At 33.8% G+C, this 26,196-nt stretch overlaps 2 protein-coding genes across 3 annotated transcripts; one reads left to right on the top strand and one right to left on the bottom strand.

The window, feature by feature from the left end:
* Positions 1–17,299: 17,299 nt before the first annotated feature.
* LOC107625033 (mRNA splicing factor, thioredoxin-like U5 snRNP) lies at positions 17,300–20,819 on the top strand. The gene is made up of 5 exons (XM_016327561.3): positions 17,300–17,446; positions 18,000–18,148; positions 18,236–18,393; positions 19,139–19,205; positions 20,283–20,819. Exons 2-5 carry the CDS (start codon positions 18,017–18,019, stop codon positions 20,379–20,381), a joined length of 456 nt encoding a protein of 151 aa, XP_016183047.1. The 5' UTR covers positions 17,300–17,446; positions 18,000–18,016; the 3' UTR covers positions 20,382–20,819.
* A 735-nt stretch (positions 20,820–21,554) lies between these two features.
* On the bottom strand, positions 21,555–23,735 carry LOC107625034 (uncharacterized). Of its 2 annotated transcripts, XM_016327562.3 has the most exons (6): positions 23,431–23,735; positions 23,306–23,332; positions 23,132–23,194; positions 22,039–22,117; positions 21,910–21,955; positions 21,555–21,811 (listed from the first exon to the last, which is right to left on the bottom strand). In XM_016327562.3, the coding sequence occupies exons 1-6, from the start codon at positions 23,470–23,472 to the stop codon at positions 21,802–21,804; spliced, it is 267 nt and encodes an 88-aa protein (XP_016183048.1). In that variant the 5' UTR covers positions 23,473–23,735; the 3' UTR covers positions 21,555–21,801. The 2 variants fall into 2 exon arrangements, with proteins under 2 accessions (XP_016183048.1, XP_088362436.1); XM_088506310.1 differs by lacking the exon at positions 21,555–21,811 and having other exon boundaries at positions 21,906–21,955.
* Positions 23,736–26,196: the final 2,461 nt, after the last annotated feature.

Genomic DNA, 26,196 nt, shown 5'->3' with positions numbered 1-26,196 from the left:
CCACGCGTTCGCGTCAGGCACGCGATCACGTCATTGCGATCTCCTCCATTCCGCGCGGTCGTGTGAGCCATGCGTCCGCGTCGGTATTCGCTGGTCATCTCCTTGGTTTCTTCTCTTTCTCTGCAGAAACTTCATCAAATCCATCCGAATGCTATCTAAAATAAATAAAATTGCACAAAACTCAAAATAGCATCCATAGTGGCTAAAATATAATTAATTCTTAATTAAACTCAACAAATTAGATGCAAATTCACTAGGAAAATATAGGAAAGATGATCACGCATCAATGAGTCGGAGGAAGACTCGGAGTCCGACAAGGAGGCGCCTCCCGAGGGATTTTGGGCCGTCTTCCCGGAGGATGTTCAGAGGTCACTCCAGAGTTGGACACGGTGGATCTTCTACTCCCTTTTGATGATCAGTAGTATTACTTTCCCCTCACTTTTGTAGTACTTTTAAAGGGGTAGGACCTCTTAGTAGTTGTTCGGTTCCAGTTTAGAAAACCCGTGTGAGAGTTGGGACTGACTTCCTCTTTTGTATTTGTATATATAAATTTGTGTAGTACTCGGCTTTTGATAGATGACATGTATCTCCAATCTTAATTCATGTGTATATTTGTATATATGTATATATGATATTTTTTGTTACCATGTATTTATCTGTGATATGGCTTTAAGTATTAACCTTGCAAGCAACTAAATGATTTTTCATGATAAGTAAGTTAATCACGCTGAACCGATAAAGGCTTAAATTAACATTTATGAAATCCGAGTCTAGAGCCAAGTAGGTCCTTACGAAAAGTATCACCTAAACGTTTGGCATTGGTCATGACGTGTCAAAAGTTGGGGTGTTACATGTGTGTTACATGTCGTAAGGACCTACTTGGCTCTAGACTCAGATTTCATAAATGCTAATATAAGCCTTTATCGGTTTAGCGTGATTAACTTACTTATCATGAAAAATTATTTAGTTGCTCGCAAGGTTAATACTTAAAGCCATATCACAGATAAATACATGGTAACAGAAAATATCATATATACATATATACAAATATACAGATGAGTTAAGCTTGGAGATACATGTCATTTATCAAAAGCCGAGTACTGATGCACCACTATTTCGTGGTACATTTTGTACTTAATTTAGTGAATTTTATCAACTTTTCTCACATTTATTCAATGAAATAGCATGGTTTCATGACTTTCTCCTAATTTGTGCCTAAGAGTGAAAATATGCTTTTTAGGCCTTTAATTCGCTAATTTTAATTCACCTTTGATTCCACTAGATGCCTTGATGTGTTTGTTAGTGAATTCAGGATTGAAAAGGCTAGGAATGGATCAAAGGAATGAGAGAAAAGCATGAAAAGTGGAGAAATAATGGAGAATCAAGGATTTGGAGTGAATTCACCGACGCACACGCGTGACAGACGCGTGCGCGTGGAATATGAAGTCGCATGGCGACGCTTACGCATGGGAAGCAAAATGCCAATCGACGCGTACGCGTGACCCATGCGTACGCGTCGCAGCTTGCATGTGACCTCATTAAAGTGAAAATGCTGGGGGCGATTTCTGAGCTTCCCAGACCCAGATCCAACTTATTTCTGAGCCTATTGCATGCAGAATTCAAGAGGAGTCAAGGGGGGAGCACATAGTTGAGTTTTCATCATGCTTTAGTTAGTTTCTAGAGAGAGAAGCTATCTCTTCTCTCTAGAATTAGGTTAGATGTAGATTAGGATTTCTTAGATCTAGGTTTAATTCATGCTTTGATTTACTTTTCCTTTTTAATTTCTTGTTCCTTTACCTTTGCTTTCCTAGTTTAGCATTTCACTCCTTATATTTGTTTACTTTGTTGTTGATGCACTCTTGTTCCTATTTTCCTTTTAATGCAATTTATGTTTGATTTTCTTTAGGGTGTGTGGTTCAAAGATTAAATTTTATTACTAGGAATGTCATTCCTAGGAATATAATGCCTAGGAATAAGATTACTTGGAATATAAGATACCTATGTTTGTTTATAAAATTTAATATCTTGGAATGTTATGTAATAATCTTAGGAATGAATAAATTTTTGTTTGGTTGAGTTTAAATTTCTTGGTCATATTATGTAATATGTCAAAATTACCCTTACTCATTCAAATTAAAATATTAATGACTAAAAAATAAATATAAAGCTAATTAAATATTATTTTTTTTACATTAATTTTTTTTAATTTACAAAATATCTCTAATAATAAATTTACTAAAATACCCCTAATAATAAATATGTTTAGCTAAAATTATTATTAATTCTAATTTTTTTAGAATTTACTAAAATACCCCTAATATCAAATATTTTAGCTAAATTGTTTATTGATTCTAATTTTTTTAAATTTACTAAAAATACCCTTAATATTAAATATGTTCAAATAAAATTATTCTTGATTTTATTTTTTAGAATTTACTTAAATACCCCAATATCAAATATGTTTAACTAAAATTATTATTGATTCTAAATTTTTTTAAATTATTAAAATATTCTTAATATCAAATAATAATTATTAAAATAATTATTACTAACATATTTCTAATATTCCTATTATTATTGATTCTATTTTTTTTTAAATTTACTTAAATACTCCCAATATCAAATATATTTAAATAAAATTATTTTTTATTTTAATTTTTTTTAAATTTACTAAAATACCCCCAATATCAAATATCTTTAGTTAAATTATTATTGATTCCAAAATTTCACTTAATACAATATGTTTAATTAAAATTATTACTTTTTTACATTTTGAATTTACAAAAATACTTCTAATAAAAAATTTACTAAAATACCCTTAATAAAAATAGGTTTAATTAAATTTATTATCGATTCTAATCTTTTTAAATTTACTAAAATACCCTTAATAACAAATATCTTTAATTAAAATTAATATTATCACAATTAAATTTACTAAAAAAGCATTACTATTATCCAAATAAAAGTTACAAAGAAGTCTCAAAAGTAAAAAATTACTTGCACTAATAAGCATACATGCACAACTCTTATACAAGAACACAAACACATCAACAAAATGAAATCAACGTTACGACAGATAGCCTCATACATAGAAAAATTATTATAATTATCGAGCGTGATGTCTTCTCCTCCATTGGTTCCACATTTCTTGTGCAAGTTGATCTCTCCATCTACCCCAAGCATCACTTGTCTCAATATGGTGGATCGTCTCACCATCTACTCCAAGTATATTTTGATCTTCCATCTCATCAATAGGATCCACAACCATCACTCTTCTAATATGATTATGCAAAAGGCAATAAGCAGTTATAATTCTTCCTTGAGTCTTAATAGGATAAAATGATCTTCCCCTTAAAATTCCCCATCCTGCTTTCAATACTCCAAATGCCCTTTCAATGACATTCCTAGCTTGTGAGTGTTTCATATTAAAAAACTCTTGAGCTGTACTGGGTTGATTATGTGGATTAAACTCACTCAAATGATATTTTTGTCCTCTATAAGGTGCCAAAAATCCTTCACAATTCATGTATCCAGCATCACATAAGTAGTAATGACCTAGTATAACATATAAAATTGAACAAAATTAATGAAAGATCAAATAGTTACTTTGATAACATACTAAAGTCTCAATAAAAATACCTTGGGGAACACTAAATCCATTACGAAATAGTGCATCTCGCAATACCCTAGAATCCGCAGCTGAACCCTCCCAACCCGCCAATACGTAGATAAATTGCATATCAAGAGCAACCACTCCAAGCACATTGGTTGTTATGTCACCTTTTCTGTTTCGATATCTAGGCTTATCAGCCTCAAGGACATTGACTTTGATATGAGTACCATCTAAGGCTCCTAGACAATTTTAAAATCCAAAAAAAGAGATCAATTAACTCAATTCTAAAGCACACCAAGCATATTAGGTTTAATAACATTAGCAAGATAAATTACCTTGAACCATTTCCATCGTTCATCCATTCTATCCTGGCTAAATGGTTGAGGTTTCTTCAGTAAGAGATTATGACATCTCAAAATAGCAAGCAATACATCATTAAACCACCTACTAATTGTTTCTTCAGATCTCACAAATTGTCTCTTTATTACTCTAATTTTGACGTCATGTGCTATAATATGTAAAAACATGGCAACCATTTCTTCCACACCCATATTCCTACTTGGTTCTAACCTTCCAACATTTTTAAGCATGTTACACAATGCATGAAAGGCACATCTATCCATTCTTGTGTTTTCTATACATGCTAGATCACTAAAATAAATAATCCTATCGACACTAACATCCCTTATTACTTGCCTATTGTAACTATCATTCCATTTTCTTTTCTTTTTTTTCAATTGTAATATAATCAAAACATAGCAAATCATCAACAACTTAACCATAAGGTCATTCATTAATTCGAAATGTAAAATCAAGCAGGCAATAACTCTCATCTTCTGTTTGGGATCCATTCTGTCAAAAAAAATATTAAAATATTTAGTTAGAAGACTTTACTATTTATTTATTTTATGTAAACTTTTTTCTATCATTTAAAAAATAAAATTAATAGCCAAAAGAACATCTCACAACACATGATATATATATTAGCTAAGAGGGATTACTACTGAAATTCAAAAAAATCAATTAAACACGAGAGGATTACTTCAAGGAACACATCTTGAAAATGTTATTATGAATAATTATCCAACGGTTTACAATATCATCTTCATTAGTGTTAATAGAAATAGTCACCTAAGCACAAACACAACAAAATGAGTCATTGACACATTAACTATTGTTGATGCTTCCAGGAAGCTGACAAGATTGAACTGGCTAAGTCAACAGGGCTAGATCAGAAGCAAATTAACAATTGGTTTATTAAATTAAAGTAGGTTACCGACTGTAAAAATGCTTAATTACTCCCAGAAAGAGAATGGGAAGTGATCATATATAATATATATTATGAGGAATGTTAGGAGTCAATATAAAAAGTTAGATAGTATTGAAAATACATGGAAAGAAAAATTGAATGAATGCATGCTTATTTGCTTTTTTTGGTTCATTATCATACGTACTTCACTTGCTGTTGCTGCATCGTTGCATAGTCATTTTACTTCCTCAATTCAAATCAAACTTTTTTACTCCCAAAGTTACTCAATCACTTCTAGTAGCTTATTCATTCTGGCCCTATGGGTGTGTGTTGGTGATATATAAATGAGTTTAATTGGAGGTGGACTAGAGCTAGTTGTATAAAGATAAAGTTTCTACCCCTGTCCTTCTTTTATTTGTTCCTGCTTTCTTTTTTTCTCTTCTAAATAGATGAAGGATGAATCACAATATTAGTCAAACAGCATAGAAATTTAACACAAGGGTTTAAAGCAAAGAAAGCTCCTCCACATCCTGCTTTGTTCTATGAACAAGCTATGAGAATACAAAGTAAAAGGACTGGCGTGTTTACTCCACAGTCCTTATGAATCCTTATGCCACAAGAATCAAACCCAAAATTTTATAATACAGACCCAAAAACCTTGATAGCAGATTTGATTTCCCAATCCCTGAGTCCCCAATCAGAACAGCTTTGAATAGATAATCACACTCCTCATCAAATGCATCATCCATATATCTATCTTGTTAATTAACCTCTCTACCTGCTTTCACTTTCACCCTTCTATCTATCTATCTATCTATGTATATGCCTTTATTGAAAATTCTAAAGGAACAAACCTAGTGACTAGTGAGGAGTTGAAAATAAAACCAAACCGAAAATAAGAATTGTTGGATATGAAAGGAGAAAGCTACAGGGTGCAAGGTCATGATCACACTTATGTAATGTTATAATTAATTAAGATTACGAAATTGGGAGGGGCCAAGACACAATCCTTTCTTTGGATGGTATTATTATTATTATTATTATTATTATTATTATTATTATTATTTACTCTCACAGTTACACTTGAATGATTACTAGTCCTTGATAAGAGGTTATATAATTATTATTTGTTTCTAATATGTTAGCTTGTAACTACTACTTTTTTAGTCTTTCTCTGGAGCAATTCATGCTCCTCCACATCCTACTCTGTTCTGTGAACAAGCTATGAGAATACAAAGCAAAGGGACTAGCGTGTTTACTCCACAGTCTTTATGAATCCTTATGCCACAAGAATCAAACCCAAAATTTCATAATGCAGACCAAAAAATAATAACAATTCTAAGTTACAGCATATGACTGAAAACAGAATCAACAGAGAAAAAAATAAACACAACTCTATTTTATAACCTCAGCATTCAACCTTTGATTCAATTCACAATACTCTTTGTCTTATATATACATTGATCAAAAGGTAAAAAAAAAAAGCCTTTTCCAATTTCAAAAAAGAATTGCTTTCATTTTTCAAAGGGCTTTGAGTGTTGTAGTAATCATCAAAGAACCTCTTGTTATGCTTCCTTAATGACATTGCATTTCAAAGAACCATATATTTTATTCAGTATCACAAACCAATCAACAATAAGATTAACAGCAATGAATCAACTATTTGACAAAATATTTTAAACCTAGCACAAACCTTCATGCCAATAAATTATAGCACAAACATAGTTCAGGAAAAATAAATAAATAACAAATAAAAGATCCTTACCTGAAGAAGAAGATTTTGTGCTTGAAAAAGATGAACAAGGTTACAGAAGACAAATTAAACTCTCTTTGATGGCTATTGCTGAGACGCGGGGAGGGAGAAAAGCGAAGGAGACGACATGAACAGCAAGCACCACTCGAGACGATGAACACGAACAGGAAGCACGAATAGGAACCGTGAGCTGTGATGATGACACGAACGCGAACGATTTTCTTCTAGAATAAGGAGCGCAGTGGTCGTGCAAATCGAAATCGGCGGCGAGGTAGCACCGACGCCGGTGGAACCTCCGTGAATTTGAAGAAAAGCCTCGTTAGGGATTGGTTTTCATGGAGGAGGGGTCTCTGCTAGGGTTTTGTTTTGTTTGAAATGAATTGAAAAAAATATGAAGAGAAGGGTTGGAGTGAAATTAACAAGGGTATTTTTGGTCTTTTTACTTTATTATTAACATTCCATTCCCATTGGAATTAGAAATACCTAGGGAGGATATGGGAATGAAATGAGTGGGATTTTGATTCCAGGGAATAAAATATACCCAGGAATAAATTTTTAACTCTTGAACCAAACATGGGAATAAGATATTCCCATCTCAACATTCCTGGGAATACACTTGTATTACCTCCAACCACACACACCCTTATTGTTGATTTGAGTTGTTGTTGTTAATTTTCTTGTAATTAGTAGTTGTAGATTTACATATCTTACAATTTTATTTTACCTTCCTTTTATGCCTTCTAAGTGTTTGAGAAAATGCTTGGAAGGATGTTAGAGTAGATTTTTGTGTTCTTGACTTGGGATGGTAACTTAGGTGAACTTGAGTTGCTAATGTCCAAGTATTGATAATTGGTATCCATTGACTCTAGCTTTCACTAAGTTAATTAGTGAGTGGCTAGGACTTATGGATTAGGATTGGTGTAGCTCATTTGACTTTCCTCCATTCGTTAGAGAATGACTTAATGGGATTGATCCTTACAATTATCATGTTGTGGTTAGTGACAAGGATATAGATCCTTAACCATCAACCTTGCCAAGACCTTTTTACTATTTGAGCTTCATTTACTTTCTTGCAATTTATCTTTCATGTCTCTTATTCAAAACCCCAAAATATGCGTCCCATAACCAATAACAAGAAAACTTTCCTGCAATTCCTTTGAGAGACGACCCGATATTTGAATACTTCGGTTATTTTTATTAGGGTTTGTACTTGTGACAAACAAATTTTTGCATGAAAGGATTGTTTGTTGGTTTAGAACTATACTTGCAACGAGATTTCATTTGTGAAATTCTAAACCATACGAAAATTCTTTTCATCAAAACGTTGCCGGGGATTTGCAAATGTGTGCCTTGTTATTGGTTATTGTATATATGTGAATATTGTGAATATGTTTACCTTTTGTCTCTTTGTTAGTTTTTGCTAGTTTTAGGATTTAGTTTTCTTTGTTTCTTATTTGATTTTGTTTTCATTTGCTCTTGCTATCATGAATTTTCACCCTTTTGGCTATGAGTTTGGTTCAAACTATGTTGTAGGTAGTGGAAATTTCAATGAGAATGTGCATCAAGGATGGGATAATCAAAGGTGGGAGGAGCCTCAAGCATATGGACAACCTTCTTGGCAATAACCTCCTCCAGTTTCGTATAGGTATAATTCCACTCCTTATGCATATCAATCTAATGGATGTGGTAATCTTCATTGCACTTGTCAACAACCACCACATGCCTATGAACCTCATCCTCAACATAACCCTCAACTATTCTCACAAGCCCCTTTTTACCAAATACCTTCCTATGACCCTTATCCATCATATAACCAATCACCCTTCCCTCATCCTTGTGACCATTATGTTAGAAAATCCATAGAGTCACCCATATTCCAACATCAATACTCCCAAGAACCACAAATTCAATACACACCACCTCCATATTGTTACCAAGAAGAACTACCTTCCTATGATGAACCCTTTCTCCAAAATGATGAATCATCCTATCCACCTCAATCTCCAATGGATGAACCCCTTAACCTTATCCTTCAAGGGCAAGATCAAATGAAAAGGGAGGTGCTAGAATTCACGGCCACCTTAGATGTGGTGGTAAACCGATTGGCCTCCCAATGCTTGAACACTCAAAGCGCTCCCATGGCCACATGTGGAGAATCAAATGAAGAGCATAGCATGAAGGAGAGATTGGAAACTCCGGTGGAAAATGAGGAATGTTGCTATGTGTTAGAACAATTGGAGGAACCTATGGTTGTTAAAGAAGAGGAAGAAGTGGTTGAAGACTTAGGAGATGCAGAACCTCCATGGGAATCTGAAGTTATAGAAAACCCTCCAAGAAGATTGAATTTGATGTTGAGGAGAAAAGTGCACAACCTCTAAAGCATATCCCATATGAAGAATTGGACAAGATAGAACAAGAATTGAGTTTCCTTGGTGATGAAGATCAAGCATCAAAACTTCTTGGTGGTAAATCCTTTGGACTTGAAGAACCTTCTCCCAGTGAATTTGAAAGTGTTGTGGAGGTAGATTTCTCTCACCCTCCCATTTATAATTTGAATGATGGAGAAGAGTTAGATGAAATTGATGAACAAAGGATTGAAATTGAAAAATCTTGTGAAGAGGTGGAGGTCTTTAGAAAAAGAAGGATGGGAGTTGAATATGCTTTGTCAAGATCCTTGGAAGCTTCTTTGACTAGGTTGTCATCTACTCCTACATTTGAGTGGGTGAAATTCATCTCTATTAGCTTTATTGTCCCACTCAAATATGACTTGCTTGAAACGGATGGTCAACTTAGGGAACTTTGTGGGATGAAGTGCAAAAGAAGGATGTTTCGTGGTTGGCGTTGCAAATCAAATCTCATTTTGGTTGACACATCAAAGATGAGGTACAAAGGTTTGGCTAGTGCTCAATTAGGTGGGTCTAGAAGGAGAATTTGGCACTTCATTGAGAATTCATCTTGCTTAGCACCCGGATGGACTAATGAGAATCAACTTGAAGACGGGTGTCAAAACAAAGTGTGGGATCCCGGATCACACAAGGAGAATCAATTTTGGGAGCTCATGGTTTGTAAGGAACTCCATCAAGGCTTGGTGCCATTAATTTTGAATAATAAAGCTTATTGGAAGTCCAAGCATTGGTGGATGTTCAAAGATGGATTCAAGCACAAGCCACCTTGATGAGGAGCTCCCCATAAGTCCAACTTAAGGACAATAAATAAAAGTGCTAGGTGGGAGACACCTACCATGGTAACATCTTTCCTTTTTTGTCTCTTTTGTAATATTGGTAAAATTAGCTTAATTTCATGTTTTGATTGGTTTGTTGAGTTTAGTTGGTAGTTGGGTATGTTAAATAAGGTTTTATGGTGTTTTGGTAGCTGTTTGGAGGTTTGGAATGCTTGGTTTGGTGCAAGAACTTCGAAAATTTTGAAAAATAGAGCACCATCCACGCGTATGCGTCACCCACGCGTACGCGTGACCCTAAGTTTTTTGACCATCCACGCGCACGCGTCACCCACGCGTACGCGTGGATTCAAAAATTCCACCTCCATACAAAATCCAGAGAGTCGTGCCCACTTCATGCCAACTTTGTGCGCGAGGCACAAGCCTACCCACGCGTACGCGTCACCTCATGCGTACGCGTCGCCTCTCTGAATAATCCATCATGCGTACGCGTGACCCACTCGTACGCATCACTCCCATTTCACCTTACCACGCGTACGCGTCGCTCCACGCGCATGCGTGGATAGCCTTCTTTCATCACTTTATTTTCTCATCTTCTTTCCATTTCTTTCATTCTTCTCTCTTCTCCTCTTCTCTCTCCCTTCTTCCACCATCATCCAATACTACCATACACCATCAACCATTAGTTAGTTTAATTAGTTAGCAATTTAGTTAGTTTCATTTTTGTTTAATTTTTGTTTTTTGTAATAAGTGTTGGATTGTTAATCTTGTTTACTATCTCTTACTGCTGATTATTGATGCGATGTCAGTTTAACATCATTGTTGTTAATTGTCATTGTTGGATTTTATTGTTGAGGTTATATTTTGCTACTTGGTTTTGAATTTCTTTGTTGAACAACTGTGCATACTAAGAGAATGAGAATTGCCTTCAAGCTTCTTAATTTTTTTTGAATTGCATGATTTGGCCACCATGTGATTTGAATTCTCTTATTTGATTAGGCAATTTCTGGATGGATGTTGTGCATTTATCTTAATGCATTGTGTTTGTTGATCATATGCATCCATATGTTTTTTGGCTTGAATGCTTTCATGCTTCTTTATTGCTTGTTTGGTTGTCTTAACCTACGAGTTTAGAGCATCTCAAGCATACTAGAATGAGTGAAGTGCATACTTTCTTTGTGTAATTGTGACATAGCTCTCTATGATAGTATGTGTATTCTAAAGGGCACCTAATTTAGAATTCACACACCTAGTCTTCCTTAATGTCACACAAAACTCACTCACTTCATTCTAGGGATTTACCTCATTCCAACAATATATGCTTCCCTACTCTTGCATTTACTTTCTCACTATCCTGCCTTCTATTTTCAGGATGAGTCATTATAAGCAACAACAGAAGCAGAAAACAGAACATGCAGCAACCGGTTGACCTACCAGCTGAAGGTGGCAACTCGACAACTCGCCGTCCCCCTTGTTCATCTTTGAATGCACCGAGGACGGTGCAAACTTTTAAGTGTGGGGAGGTCGTCCGACCAGTCGGCATTTTTGGGTGACAAATCTCTAATCCAGACACTTTTTCATTTCATTTTAGGCCTTTTAGGATTTTTTGTTGTATTTTCTTACTTTGCATACATATAATAAGCTTAGTCAAAATAATGAAATTTTTCAAGAAACTTATCTATAGGGCATCCCAATTGATTTGATAAAAATTTTCATCCAACTTGCTTGAACTATACATTGTGGATTATGTTTTGAGCTAAGAACACACAACCTTGTGAGATTTGAGCCTAATTATGTGGTTACATCTTATAACTACTATTTTCTATTCTTGTGTGTATTATTCTCTTTCTGTGATTGTAATCTTTGATTTGTTTGATTCTTTATGTCCATTATTTTGTGTATACATGCATTTATATGATTGAGGTCATTGTTTCATTTAGCTCACTTACCCAAATAGCCTTATCTTCTATCTTCCATTGTTAGTCAATTTTGAGCATACGATTAACCTTCTTGTTCTTAATTTTAGCACATTACAAGCCTTGAAGCGAAAAACAATAAATGTCTTTAATTTAGATCTTTGATTAGCTTAGGCTAAGTGAGTGTGTATCATTTAAGTGTGGGAAAACTTGGGACATTGGTTGAGGTAAAAGGGTAGTTTTGTATTTCTATTGAAAACATTGGGAATTGGGTACATACTTATGTGTTAACTAAATGTAAAACCATATTCATTGATGCTCTTGTGTATATTTTAGTTTGAAAAGGAAAAAATAGAAAAATAAAAAGAACAAAATATATGTAGAAAAAGAAAAAAAATAGAAAAAGAAAGAAAAAAAAGAAAAGTAATAAAAGGGGACAAAATGCCCCAAAGTGAAGTGAAATAATAATCAATGCATATGAGTCATGATCAAGAAAAGAATGCATGAGTATGTGAATAAGTGAAGAATGGGTAGTTAGGTTAGCTTTGAAATTGTATAGGTTATCATATAGGTTATGTGGGAAGCTTAAGTTAATCAAAGATTCAAATTCTAGTCCACTTAACCATATGCACCCTACCTTGACCCTAGCCCATTACAACCTTGTGGAAAGACGTCATGATATTTGTATGCATGCATGAAATAATTGTTGATTGTTAGATGAAAAACAAATCTTGGAAAGCATGATTAGGGGAGAATTAAGTGAATCAACCCTATACACTTGAGTGATTAGAGCGGATACGCATCCGGTGAGGGTTCGATTGCTCAATTATATGTTTTCACCTAGAATCATCACTTTTCTTGCAAGTTCATAAAACTTTCAATAACTCAATTCAATTGTGGGTTTGGCTTGGTTGTTAATACCTTTAGCCCTTATGCTTATATATTTTCTTGGGAATTGATTTATTTTGACAAAGCAATTGCATTCATTTAGATAGTTGCATTTAATAAATATTGATACCCTTTGTCTCTTTCTTGATTTTAGTATGAGGACATGCTTGGTTTAAGTGTGGGGAGATTTGATGCACCACTATTTCGTGGTACATTTTGTACTTAATTTAGTGGATTTTATCAACTTTTCTCACATTTATTCAATGAAATAGCATGGTTTCATGACTTTCTCCTAATTTGTGCTTAAGAGTGAAAACATACTTTTTAGGCCTTTAATTCGCTAATTTTAATTCACTTTTGACTCCACTAGATACCTTGATGTGTTTGTTAGTGAATTCAGGATTGAAAAGGCTAGGAATTGATCAAAGGAATGAAGAGAAAAGCATGCAAAGTGGAGAAATCATGGAGAATTAAGGATTTGGAGTGCATTCACCGACACGCACGCGTGACATGACGCGTACGCGTGGGAAGCAAAATGCCAATCGACGCGTACACGTGACCCATGCGTACGCGTCGCAGCTCGCACGTGACCTCATTAAAGTAAAAATGCTGGGGGCTATTTCTGAGCTTCCCAGGCCCAGATCCAACTCATTTCCGAGCCTATTACATGCAGAATTCAAGAGGAGTCAAGGGGGGAGCACATAGTTGAGTTTTCATCATGCTTTAGTTAGTTTCTAGAGAGAGAAGCTCTCTCTTCTCTCTAGAATTAGGTTAGATGTAGATTAGGATTTATTAGATCTAGGTTTAATTCATGCTTTGATTTACTTTTCCTTTTTAATTTCTTGTTCCTTTACCTTTGCTTTCCTAGTTTAACATTTCACTTCTTGTCTTTGTTTACTTTGTTGTTGATGCACTCTTGTTCCTTCTATTTTCCTTTTAATGCAATTTATGTTTGATTTCCTTTATTGTTGATTTGAGTTGTTGTTGTTAATTTCCTTGCAATTAGTAGTTGTAGATTTACATATCTTGCAATTTTATTTTATCTTCCTTTTATGCCTTCCAAGTGTTTGACAAAATGTTTGGAAGGATGTTAGAGTAGATTTTTGTGTTCTTAGCTTGGGATGGTAACTTAGGTGAACTTGAGTTGCTAATGTCCAAGTGTTGATAATTGGTATCCATTGACTCTAGCTTTCACTAAGTTAATTAGTGAGTGGCTAGGGCTTATGGATTAGGATAGATGTAGCTCATTTGACTTTCCTCCATTCGTTAGAGGATGACTTAATGGGATTGATCCTTACAATTATCATGTTGTGGTTAGTGACAAGGATATAGATCCTTAACCATCAACACTTGCCAAGACCTTTTTACTATTTGAGCTTTATTTGCTTTCTTGCAATTTATCTTTCATGTCTCTTATTCAAAACCCCAAAATATGCGTCCCATAACCAATAACAAGAACACTTCCCTGCAATTTCTTTGAGAGACGACCCGAGGTTTGAATACTTCGGTTATTTTTATTGGGGTTTGTACTTGTGACAAACAAATTTTTGCATGAAAGAATTGTTTGTTGGTTTAGAACTATACTTGCAACGATATTTCATTTGTGAAATTCTAAACCATACAAAATTCTCTTCATCAAGTACTACACCAAGTTATATATACAAATACAAAAGAGGAAGTCAGTCCCAACCCTCACACGGGTTTCTTAAACTGGAACCGAACTACTAAGAGGTCCTACCCCTCTAAAAGTACTACAAAAGTGAGAAAAAAGTAATACTACTGATCATCAAAAGGGAGTAGAAGATCCGCTGTGTCTAACTCTGGAGTGACCTCTAAACATCCTCCTGGAAGGCGGCCCAAAATCCCTCGGGAGGAGGTTCCTCGTTGGACTCCAAGTTCTCCTCCGACTCATCATTCCAGACGGAAAAATCATCCAAAGGGTTGGCCTCCATGGCTGCTACCACGAACTCCAGAAGGTCGTCGGACTCCATGGGCTCAGTCTGAGGTACAGAAATAAGAAGGTGCTGCGCAAGGTCCAAGTTGGTCTCATATGCGTGCGAAGAATCCAGGAGAGGGATATCGTGGTGTGGTCCTACCAAGAAAAGAGGGTGAGAAGAAGGGGACTAATCTCCAACTAGGTGTAACTCAGATAACGTGAACGCATACGGCATGCCAAAGTCAAAAAAGGGCGCTGCAGAAATGTGAAACTCAGGCTCGTGGGAAACGTAAATGCAGGTCCACAGCATGCTCCATTTGAAGACTCCGTCCCGCGTCGGGTCCTCATAGGTCAGAATAAGACGAAACTCATAGAACTCCTCTGCCAACCCCATCTGGGGAGGGGGAAGAAGGAAAAGAAGGCTGAGAACCTAGAGTTCTCAGCAAGATAAAAAGGAAACCTAAGGTCTTTATGTCTAAGTTGTCATGAAACAGAAAAAGAACAAACACAGAAACACAGGGCACCAATATACATACAACAAGTAAATAGTATAAACAATTAAGAAATGGCAATAAATAATTCACAGAAAGTTCATGTTCGCAAATAAGATGATGCATGCCTGTTTCTAGTGCAGGCCATGAGCTCATGCGTCGATTATCTACCTGCAACCTGACGTTACTCAGGGCGAACCCCGAATATGGTTTCTTTACCGTGTCAGTCAGGCACAATTATCATCATGGGCGAACCCATGTTAGTTAGGATATCTTGGCATCACAGTAAGAAACAGGCTATCAGTTAGGCGAACATTCCCGCATTAGTAACCTTAAGCTATCAGTTAGGCGGGCACTTTCGCATTAGCAATTCGGCGCAGCCCATTCAATATATAATTCTCAACTTTTTGTTTCATTCATTGTTTTTCATTTTCTTTTCTTTTCATTATACCTCCACATCATCAATTACATACTCGTACCTCTGCATTGCCACTTTATTATACGTACCTCCGCATCGCCATTTAATTACACAACCCTCCGCATCACCATTTAACATTAATTTTTTTGGAAAAAGTCTACCATTATCTTTTCATTTAACTAAGGTCATGTATACTGCCAAATATGGATATACCCTCTGGATCGAAATCAAATTTTTACCGTATTTGGATTAGAATTGGATTTGATAACAAACTTAATAAAAATCTGCTGTTGCACCTAAGAAGATTCAGAAAAATACAGAAAGCAACTCTGTTTTTGAAAATTTTATGATATATACAATTCTAATCCGTTACTTCCAGATTTTAGTAAGGATACACTCAAAACTCCTAAGTTTTAGGACAAACAAGTTTTAGGTCTATAGCACCTCGTTTGGTTAAGTAAATGACAATTGGAAGTGCTACCCTGTTTCTTTAAATTGGTTTGAAATTTCCGACAAATAACCTAACTTCCAAGAGACATAACTAACTCTACAAAATAGCTATGGATATAAAATTTGTACTCACTTAAAATAGGCTAACAGATCTTTAAAATATTTTTAGAAACAACTCAAAATGTCAAATAAATCAAAAGTTCTAGTGACCGGAAATTGATACGACAGAACCAGAAAACTAGAAAATTCTGCAGCAACCACTAAATTGCGCTTAATTGTATACATGTTGACCGGTTTAACCTAATTTATTTCTAGTTAATTTAATATCAAAGTCGAATTTTTAAAATAAATTGAAAGTCTCAAGTTCAATATTTAAAAATTGGGCCAAATTGGTCGGTCAGATCAATTGAACCGAAAACCAATGGCTATTCTAGATAATACTCATGGATCGGATTTGATCTATATATTCGCAGTATTTATCTGAATCCAATTCGAAAATTACGAATATCAATTTAATCCGCACATTAATAAAATAGTATTTTATTAATATTTTTAATAAAAATATAAGTGATATTTGAAAATTGGGCCGAATTGATCGGTCAGATCGATCGAATCAAAAATCAGTTCGGCTGAGGTGGGATTCGAACCCACACTCAAAAAAAATTTGATCAAATTGGACCCCTTTTTTTTGTCAGACCAACAGATATTGTTATTTTTTTATTAGATATGGTTGGACTTGTTTAATTATTTCATCTTTTAAAAAAAATAAATTTTAAAAATGAAACCTTTGTTTTGTAGAGACCATAAACAATAATTTTTATTTATCAATTTCAATTGGACTAATAATTTTAGATAAATAAATTACATGGTTATTTACACATGAATAATATAATGTAATAGGTATAAATTAATTAATAAATTTTTAAAATAAAAAAATAATCAATTTAATATAAAAATAAAATAAAAATTATTTATTATGAAAAAAAATTATATATAATTTAATATATTTTATGGATTGTTATTTTTATCATCTCAAATTAAGATATTATTGTAATAATATTAACTAATTTTATATTAGTTATGTTTATAATTTAAAACTTAATTTTTTTTTATCAAAGATATGAGACTCGAACCCACAACCTCTTAATTGAGTATGGAAAAACTATGCCATTTGAGCTATTACTCTTTGGCGAATTTAAAATTTAATTATTTTATATAAGATCGATTTTATCAATTCAATTTATCTACCAATTAAATCAATAAATCAGCAGTGTGATCGGTTTGATCACCAATTCGATTCTCGCAGCTATGACAGGAATTGAGGCGGAAAACCAGCTGAGAGTCGGTCTTTTGAACCGAATTAGGATCCGGCTGGTCTTCTAAAACCTGCAAACACGACGCCGTTTAGAAGAGGGGTATTTCTAATGATAGGACAAGAACCCTTTTATCTTTCTTCTCTCTACCTCTCTTCTCCAGGTAGCCAGCCACTATTCTGTCATTCTTTTCCCCCAACCGCCGTGCGTTCGCCATTCACTTTTTCCGGTTGATATATATGTGAGTCGATTTTATGTTTCGTTTGATAAATTTGAAAATTGTTGCTTCTAATTGAACAATGGGGTTTAAATATTTTTGTTTACTTGATCTTAATGCTTATCTATCGGGTTGGTGTAGCATACATGTTCTTAGGCCCTGATGTGTTTCTGGTTTTTTTGGTTTGTACTGCTGGTTCTTGTTCTTGTGTTTTGACATGAACATCACCATCCTAGTATGGATCTCTGTGAGTGTATAAGCATGAAAAAAAAAAAAAAACAAAAGAATATTTTTATATGCTTCAGAACTTTGTTTCCGCCAACTTATGTATGCTTTTCTATAATTATAACTTTGGTTCATGTCATACTTTCAATTTGTGTAATTTTAATATTTAAATTACAATATAGTGATATTTTTTAATTATAATTATATTTATTATAAAACGGTTATTCTGATCTAACCATGGTTGAACTACGGGCTGACAGTCATACCTTTGGATTCATGAGCTTTGCCTCATCTCTTATTGAACTTTTAATTTGGGGTTTTGATTTTGTTTGGTTTGATGTTCCAAAACTAGAATTGGGATGAAGGAGAATGAGTTACCTCTTAACAACATTGTTAAAGAAGCACGAGGTTGATTCCATCATCAGAGACACCATCGACAAGGTTCTTGTCCTCCGCTTCGGTCGTGCCTCCGATTCTGTCTGTCTCCAACTTGATCAAATTGTTAGTATGCTTCTCTTTTTTACACTTTCCAATTCTATATATTTGATTATATTTTGGTATTTAACTCTTTTGGTTTGTTTGATGCAGCTTTCTAAAGCTGTGAGGGATGTGTCCAAATTCGCAACAGTAGCACTGGTTGATGTTGACTCGGAGGATGTTCAGGTTTATGTCAAGTATTTTGACATTTCTTTGATTCCTTCCACGGTGTTCTTCTTCAATGCCCATCACATGAAAATGGATTCTGGGTATGCTGCTAACTTTTTTATAATATGATTTGATTCAGTAGTTTACTTCTTTGTTTTGGTTTGAGTTTTTACACTTTTGTGTTGCATGTTTCTTCAATTGTTTGTTGCTTCATCTGATTATGATTGTGTTGTGTTACATGATTTACTTATGATTATGACTTATGTATCCATTGGAAAGTATCTTAACCCATATTTTTTCAGTTTAAACCTGCCAAAAATAATTTATAAATGCTGTGAACTAGACTGATTGATTTGTTATGTGCATTGGTAATTGTCGGATTAGAATTTTTTTTTTTTTCATCATTCTTTTCGGGGCTATTTTGCTGGTATGTAATGTATGATCAATATATCCTTTTAACAAATAACTTGCTGTGAATGATAAACTGAGAATTGAGAAGCTGATTGGAAGTTTGAAATTTGGAAATGATATGTTCTCTTCAGGTGCCTCATATATGCCTGTTTCTAAGGAAATTTTATATTATCTTTGGAGTACAATTAAATGTCTGCTTCTTAAGTGCAATATTTGGTGTCAAGGCATACTACTACTTCTTTGTATTCTCTAGCCTCTTATTCTATGAAAGTTTACTTAGAGTTCCAGAAGTAATATAGCGTTTATGATTTCGTCATTTCAGATTTTCAGTATTGTAGAAGAGGCTTTCCCCCCCCCCCCCCCCCCTCAATTCTTTGGATTTGTATCAAGAAATTTTGTGGTTAAGATTTTGACATTTTGTTCTGTTACATATAGGACTGCAGATCACACTAAGTGGATTGGCGCTTTTCACAGAAAGCAAGATTTCATTGATGTTGTAGAGGTACATACTTACATATCCTTGTTTATGCGAATCTTGGATCTGATTAAAATGATTGTAAATCGTTTCAAATGCCAGTCGTTTATCATTGACATTTACTGATTATTGTTAAAGTAGTAACAAATGGTCGGTTCATATGCAGAAAAAGACATAGTAAGATATCTAGTGTTTATCATTGTTTACATGCCTCTCTCTCTCTCTCTCTCTCTCTCTCTCTTAATTCTTGCCATTTTAAACTTCATTAATATTCTGTCCAAAGGCTATTTGAGGTCTTTCAATTGAGAAGTGATCTTTGTCTTGTAGATATTGATATGTTATTGAGAATAACATAGGATGCCATTGCCTTAAGTAACATAACCACTTGTGATTTGTGAACATGTCTCTACCACCTTCCCCTTACCTTTTATAAACAAAAATTAGGATTGGAAGGGCGTGGTACTTCAAAACTTGTTTCTGAAAAAATAAGTGGTTTCTCTGAGCTTTAAACTAGTATTAAGCTTAGCTTGTGCAAAACTGATGTTGAGTATTAGATGTTTTTCATCTATTTTTCTTGTCTTATCTCTCTTGCCATGAAGATAAATAATTGTACAATGGTATGATTCTAGTCCAATAGGCTCAATTAGGGGGTGCAAACTTAGTTAAATAAGGGTCAAGGGAAACCAAGTTGGGTTGGTCTAGTAGTTAGCTCACTAGTTCGCTTAAGCAAATGTCAGGGGTTTGAATCCCGCCTTGTGCATGCAACAACGCATTGACCAAGGTTTGATCCGTGACGGATTAGTCCTTGGTCTGTCAGGTTGGGGGATATAGTGGGAAACCAAATAAGGGGCAAAGGAATTTAAATAGGTGAGTTATGAAAAACTCCTTAGGATATTCTCCTTCCATTTCCCTTTGATCACTGTAGAATCCAATTTTGCATTACAATCCTAATTTGAGTTGCATTTTTTTTTCTCTCTTGCCTTCTATGAAGTAGTACATTGATTGGATGCTAGATTAGCTTCTACTTGAAAATGTGTGCTTCCAGCTATTTACCATGTATGACCTTTTCATTATTTGATGAAATGGTGATGAACATTACTGCAGGCAATATTTAGAGGAGCAATGAAAGGGAAGCTTATTGTGAATTGCCCTCTCCCACCTGAAAGAATTCCAAAATACCAGTTATTGTACAAAGATGTCTGAATGAAAGTGAATACCAGTTACCTGTTGTATATACTTGGGATTTGCATATTATACTACTAGTTTTCAGAGTGTACTAGTCCCCTTCTATATCCTTTTTATTCATTCACAAGACTGGAATATGACAAGAACAAGTGTCGAACCATTTATAAGTGTCTGATAAAAATAAGACATAGGTTTCTTCTTGGGGGACTACAATGGCCATGGTTAGTTGGCTACCATGTCTAAGTTGCCATCACATAGGAAAGTAGGGCAGAGTGAAAGAATGATGTGGCAACAAAAGGTAGTTGCACTTGCAGACTCCTAAACTTTGTTAGGGTAAACCACAAAAGTTGCACTCAAATTATCTGTGTTGACGAAAATGTCTCGGAATTTTGTTATCGACAAGAATTGCTCTCAAATTATTTAGAAAATGTGACAATCATTTTTGTATCTGAGAAACTGTGTATACATTTGATCCAAAATTTTATAGAAATATTTAAATAATTATTTAAAAAATACACACAAAAAATTGAATAAAAATTTTATTTAGATTTTTTTTTATTTTTTAAAATTATTATTGGCTATTGACAAAAAAAATTACGAAAAAAGTATATACTTAGTAAAAAATTACCAAATTTTAAAGATAAAAGATATTTCATTTTTCTAATCGTGTTTACCAAAAATTATATTAAAATCCAATTTTTAAATAATTAAAAGACATTTTTATCAATAACAAAACTTACAGGTTACAGCATTTTTATCAACGTCAAAATAATTCAAATTTTTTTGGTACATTATTAATTCCAACACCTCTAATGGCAGTAATATTTGGAGACTATTTTGGAATATTATTCAGAATACAATGTGTTTACTGTTTACTCTTTTTTTTGTTCTTTCTTTTAGTCTGCAATTAGTGGAATCTCGGATATTCAAACCTGGCCTGTTAGAGAGATGCAGTCATCAGTCACACATTCATATAGAAATTAAATTAAAGGAGTCAATACATCATTTTCTTTTTAATGTACTATTTTTATTATTATTTTTGTCACAAATTATAATAGTAGTATTTAATTATTGTTGTGCGAAATTAACTCAACCTTGCAGTTAGTGGTCTTGAGGGTATCATGCACTGCAAGGCATGCGAACGGAAACTTAGAAATCATATATATATATATATATATGATATTGGTGTCATTTACTCAATCGTAATATAAGATATTGATATATGCATAAAGAAGGCAGAACAGGTAGAACAGCAAAGAAAGTCGCTGAACTAAGAATTCATCTAGTGCAAGAAAATCTAATCTACATAACAACCATTCTCACACCGCATATTCAAAATTCTAAGTGACATAGCGATTAACAAAATGAAAGATAATTCTGTCCACTTGCTGAATGGAATGTATGGTTTACAATACACCCTGGGTGTTCATCTTCATCATCATTTTCCCCTGAAATTCATGTGTGACGTTTGTATGAGAAAATTAACTCACTCAGATAGAAATGTGAACCATGTGAGCTATGAAAGATGAATTTTAATTTCACTTACGTGTTCATCATTAAAGTTATGTTGTCTCCTTTAAGAAGGATCCTCCCTAATAAGAACAATAATATACTTCAGAAATTGCATGAATAAGTAGCAAGACAAAAATGAAAAAATTGAGAAACTTTAGCATACCTAATGTTTTTCTGGTGTTCTTCTTGACATTCACTTCTTCAGCATCATCCAGAACCAAATTCATGTATTCATCAAAACCCTGTTTAAAATTAAGATGAGATTGGATTCTAAATTCTAACCACAGCACATTTTATATTGCTATGCCAAAAACACAAGCCTGTAGTCCTTTACTCTAGATACAAATACAATGGATCTTCCTTTATATAAAATGCGCTAGATAGATTCAACACCAACTTATCATCTCATTTAAATTCATTCAATTGTACAACCAAATTTTCAAAGGGAAGCTTTGGAGAAAACGGTTGAGTTGTTTCTATATAATCTCAAGGTCACGGGTTCAAGCTGTGGAAATAGCCAATGATGTAATTCTCAGGTTAGGCCGCGTAAATTACACTCTTTGGGTCCAGTCCTTCCCAGACCCTGTGTTAACAGGGATGGTTGTGCACCGGGCTGCCCTTTTTTGTTTTAATTGTACAACCAAATTTTCCAACTGATGCTGTTTGAATGTGTTAAATAAAGGTTTAATTACTCTGTTGGTCTCTATAGTTTCGTGAAATTTTCAATTAGGTCCCTATACCTTTTTTTTGAGTCCTTGCACCAATTTTTTTTTTAATTGGATTCCTACACTTTTTTTTCCTTTTATTTAGGTCCTGCACCAATTTTTTTTTAGTTGGGTCCCTATAAAATTAAGCCAATTACTGCTAAGAGGAACCTAATTGAAAAAAAAGAATTGATGCAAGGACCCAATTAAAAGGAAATAAAAAAAAGTACAGGGACCTAATTGAAAATTTCGCAAAACTATAGGAACCAACAGAATAATTAAACCTTAAATAAATCCCTGTTTTTCAATACCTCGTCAATTCACCATTAATTTAAAAGTCACTGTAAAGAATAATCTAGCCTCAACTAGTAACAATACTGAATTTGCATAATTTAAAAGACAGCACAACATCACCATTAATCTATAGAAGACTCAATCACAATCCGAATCCACATTAATCATATCCGCAAAACAGTTTAAAGTCCGCAAAAAACTTTTTTTTATTAAGTACGCATGAAAAAAAGAAACTTCAATTAAGTATGAAGCACTCACAATGATACGGCCTTCAATCCTCAAATCCTTTTGTTCGAAGAGCCAAATCTGAATGCGAGCTTTCTGCAAAAAAAAAAAAAAAACACCATTCACATCAAGAAAAATCAAGTTATATAAAGGATAGAAGAATTCAGGAATAGAGGTAGGTACTACTGAGTATAGGCAAGGACTTACACTTTGAAGGAACCTGAAAATCAAATTCTGCGAAAAGCGAAAAGGAAAGATGTTAGGTCAAACAGAAACTTTAAAACACACAACAAAAAAAAAAAAAAAAAAAAGAAGAGGAGTGAGAAACGTACAATGGGTTGGGTCATAACCCTCTGAACTTTAGTGCTTGCCATGGTTTGGAAACTCGATTAAACAGTTGCAGGAACAAAACTGTATTTTGCAGCGGGGGAGCTCGAACTAAAACCCTACTAAACCAAACAAACAAATTCAACGAATTCAATTTGAATACCGTTGAGTATCGAGGGATGAGAGAAGAGAGAGTTGCCGGCGAGGACGGTGGGCAACGGGCAGCCGGCAGCGAGCGGCGAGGGTCAGAGTATACCTGCTAGGGTTTGCGACTAAGTGACTGAGAGTCTCTGAGGGAGGAATTGAGTGTGAACTGTGAAGGGTGGGGTTTGAGATATATATAGTTGGGGATATTTTGGTAATTTTTTGTAATTAAGTCTTTAATGGGCCACAGAATTTTGTACTCTACATTTTTCCTATTTTATGGGCAATGGGCCTCTTATAACTAAAAATCTATGATGCATTCTTGTCTCGATAATAGCAATGAGATTCTCCAAAAGAAGATGTAATTCTTTTTGGAAGAGGATGTAATTCCTTTGATGAGAAATAAAAAAGAATATCGAATAGACACTGGTATAGGCATGGAATATGATCCGATATGGAATATATCGACATACGAATTTTAAAATCTTATAAGACATATGGACATATATATATATAAAATATAAAGTATTTTTTACATAAATCGTAATGATATTTTGATATTTTATTGATATTAAAATATAAATTAATTTTTTTAATTATTTTTAAAGTCTTATTTTAATTATATAAAGTATTTAAAATATTTTTTGTTTTAATAATAATAATATATACTATTTTTAAATTTATTTCAAGAATATATATTAAGAATAACGCTGTGGGCGCTAACACGTGATGGTATTTAGATGTGTTCAAGTGTGTCAAGAGTAAATTTTTTTATTTTTTATTAAGATACGATTAGACACAACAAACACACGTATTGGACAAGTGTCGATGAGTGTTAGGTCTAAAATGTATCCGACACATAAATACGGTAACTCAGTAAAATGTTCGTACTTCATAGCTAAAAATAAATTAATATAAGTTTTTCAAGTTTTCACACCAAAAATAGTTTTTCAAGTTATAATACAAGATAATAAAAAACATGTTATAATAAATTTTTTCTTTTGGATTTTGATAAATCTTATATCGTTATTATAAGGATTAAGTACAATTTTGGTCCCTAACGTATAGGTCAAAAAATTTTTTCGTCTCTAACCTTTTTTTGCATACAAAATCGTCCTTAATATTTGAGCTGATTTTAAAATCGTCTTTCAGACAATTATATCCTTCTCATTCTTCACCAAAATACTCAGCAACAACAATGAATGAATCAGAAGCAACAACAATAAAGTCATCTCTTCCTTTTTTTTTTCTTCTTCAGCAACAACAATGAAGCAAAAACAAAAGTAGAATTGGAAATAGAAGAAACAGAAGCATAAGCATAATTAAAAATAAAAGCAGAAGCAAAATTGGAAATAGAAATAGAAGCAGAAATATAAGCAGAATCAAAAGCATCAAAAACAGAAGCAGAAGAAACAGAAGTATAAGAATAATGGATTAACAAAATAAGAAACAGAATAAAAAAATAGAATCAGAAGCATCTCTGCGTCTTTTACTTCTTCTTCATCACAGCGCCAACAACAAAACAATAAAATCAGAAGAACAAAATATAAAGAGATCAAAGATCAAATCAGAAGTAGAAGAAATTATAAGCAGAAGAAATAATGAACAATAAAATTAGAATCAGAAGCAGAAGATCAAATCAGAAGCAGAAGAAATTAGAAACAGAAGTAGAACGAATTAGAAACAGAATCGAAACCCAAGGGAGGACCAGCGGCAAGGACGCGTAGCGGCGGCGAGGACCAGAAGTGGCACCGAGGACTAAAAGCATCGGTGGCAGTGGCAGAGCGCAACGGCGACGAGGCACCCCTCTTCCTCTTCTTGGCCGTGCGTTTTCTCTCTCTCTCTCTCTCTTCACGAGCTCTTTATTAGTTTCATTGATTTATTTTTCTACACATATTTGCCTATTTGGTTTATTCTTTTAATAGTGTTTAATTATTAATTCTACAGTTCCTCTATTGCTTTTAAAATTTAAAATTTAAATATCTTAATATTTTGTCTTTTTTAATTTTCATTCTATTTGATTATCTTATTTGTTTTTTAATATTAATACCTGAATTCAATAATTTTCTTTCTTTCTTCTTCTTCTTTTCCTTAGCCACTAACCGCTCTTTCTACGACCTTACATATACCGACTTTTTTCTTTCTGGTATGGTATCTTGTTGCCCTTTCTTTCTATTTAATAAAATTGATTTGAGATTAGGGAGAAGAGATAGTTGAATTTGTAGCATTTTTTAACCTAAAAATGCAAAAAGATAAGTTCAAGAGTGGTTCAATTAAGTTTTCATAGATAAGGATGAAGCTTAGATGTGTTTGGTAAGAGAGAGAGAAAGAGAAAAAAGTTGAGAAGATAAGATGAACTTCTCATTATTAATAATGATGAATCTCACTAAAATTATACATGTTACGGGTGTATATATAAGTAACATAGGAATGCTAACTAACTAATACTAAAAAGTAGAGGATAAATAACAAAAAAAATGCTAACTGACTAACGCTAAAAAACAGAGGATAAATAACAAAACTATAACTAATTGTGCCAAGATGGCAATCTCCTAACAGATTTTATCATTGCAGCTAATTCATCAAGTAACTAATGTCCACCAACAATCTCCCTCAAGCTTGGGATG

This window comes from Arachis ipaensis, chromosome B2, assembly GCF_059453495.1.
Source record: "Arachis ipaensis isolate K30076 ecotype BB chromosome B2, ASM5945349v1, whole genome shotgun sequence".
In the NCBI taxonomy this organism is placed as follows: domain Eukaryota; kingdom Viridiplantae; phylum Streptophyta; class Magnoliopsida; order Fabales; family Fabaceae; genus Arachis; species Arachis ipaensis.
This window is presented reverse-complemented; position numbering and strand designations above follow the sequence as displayed.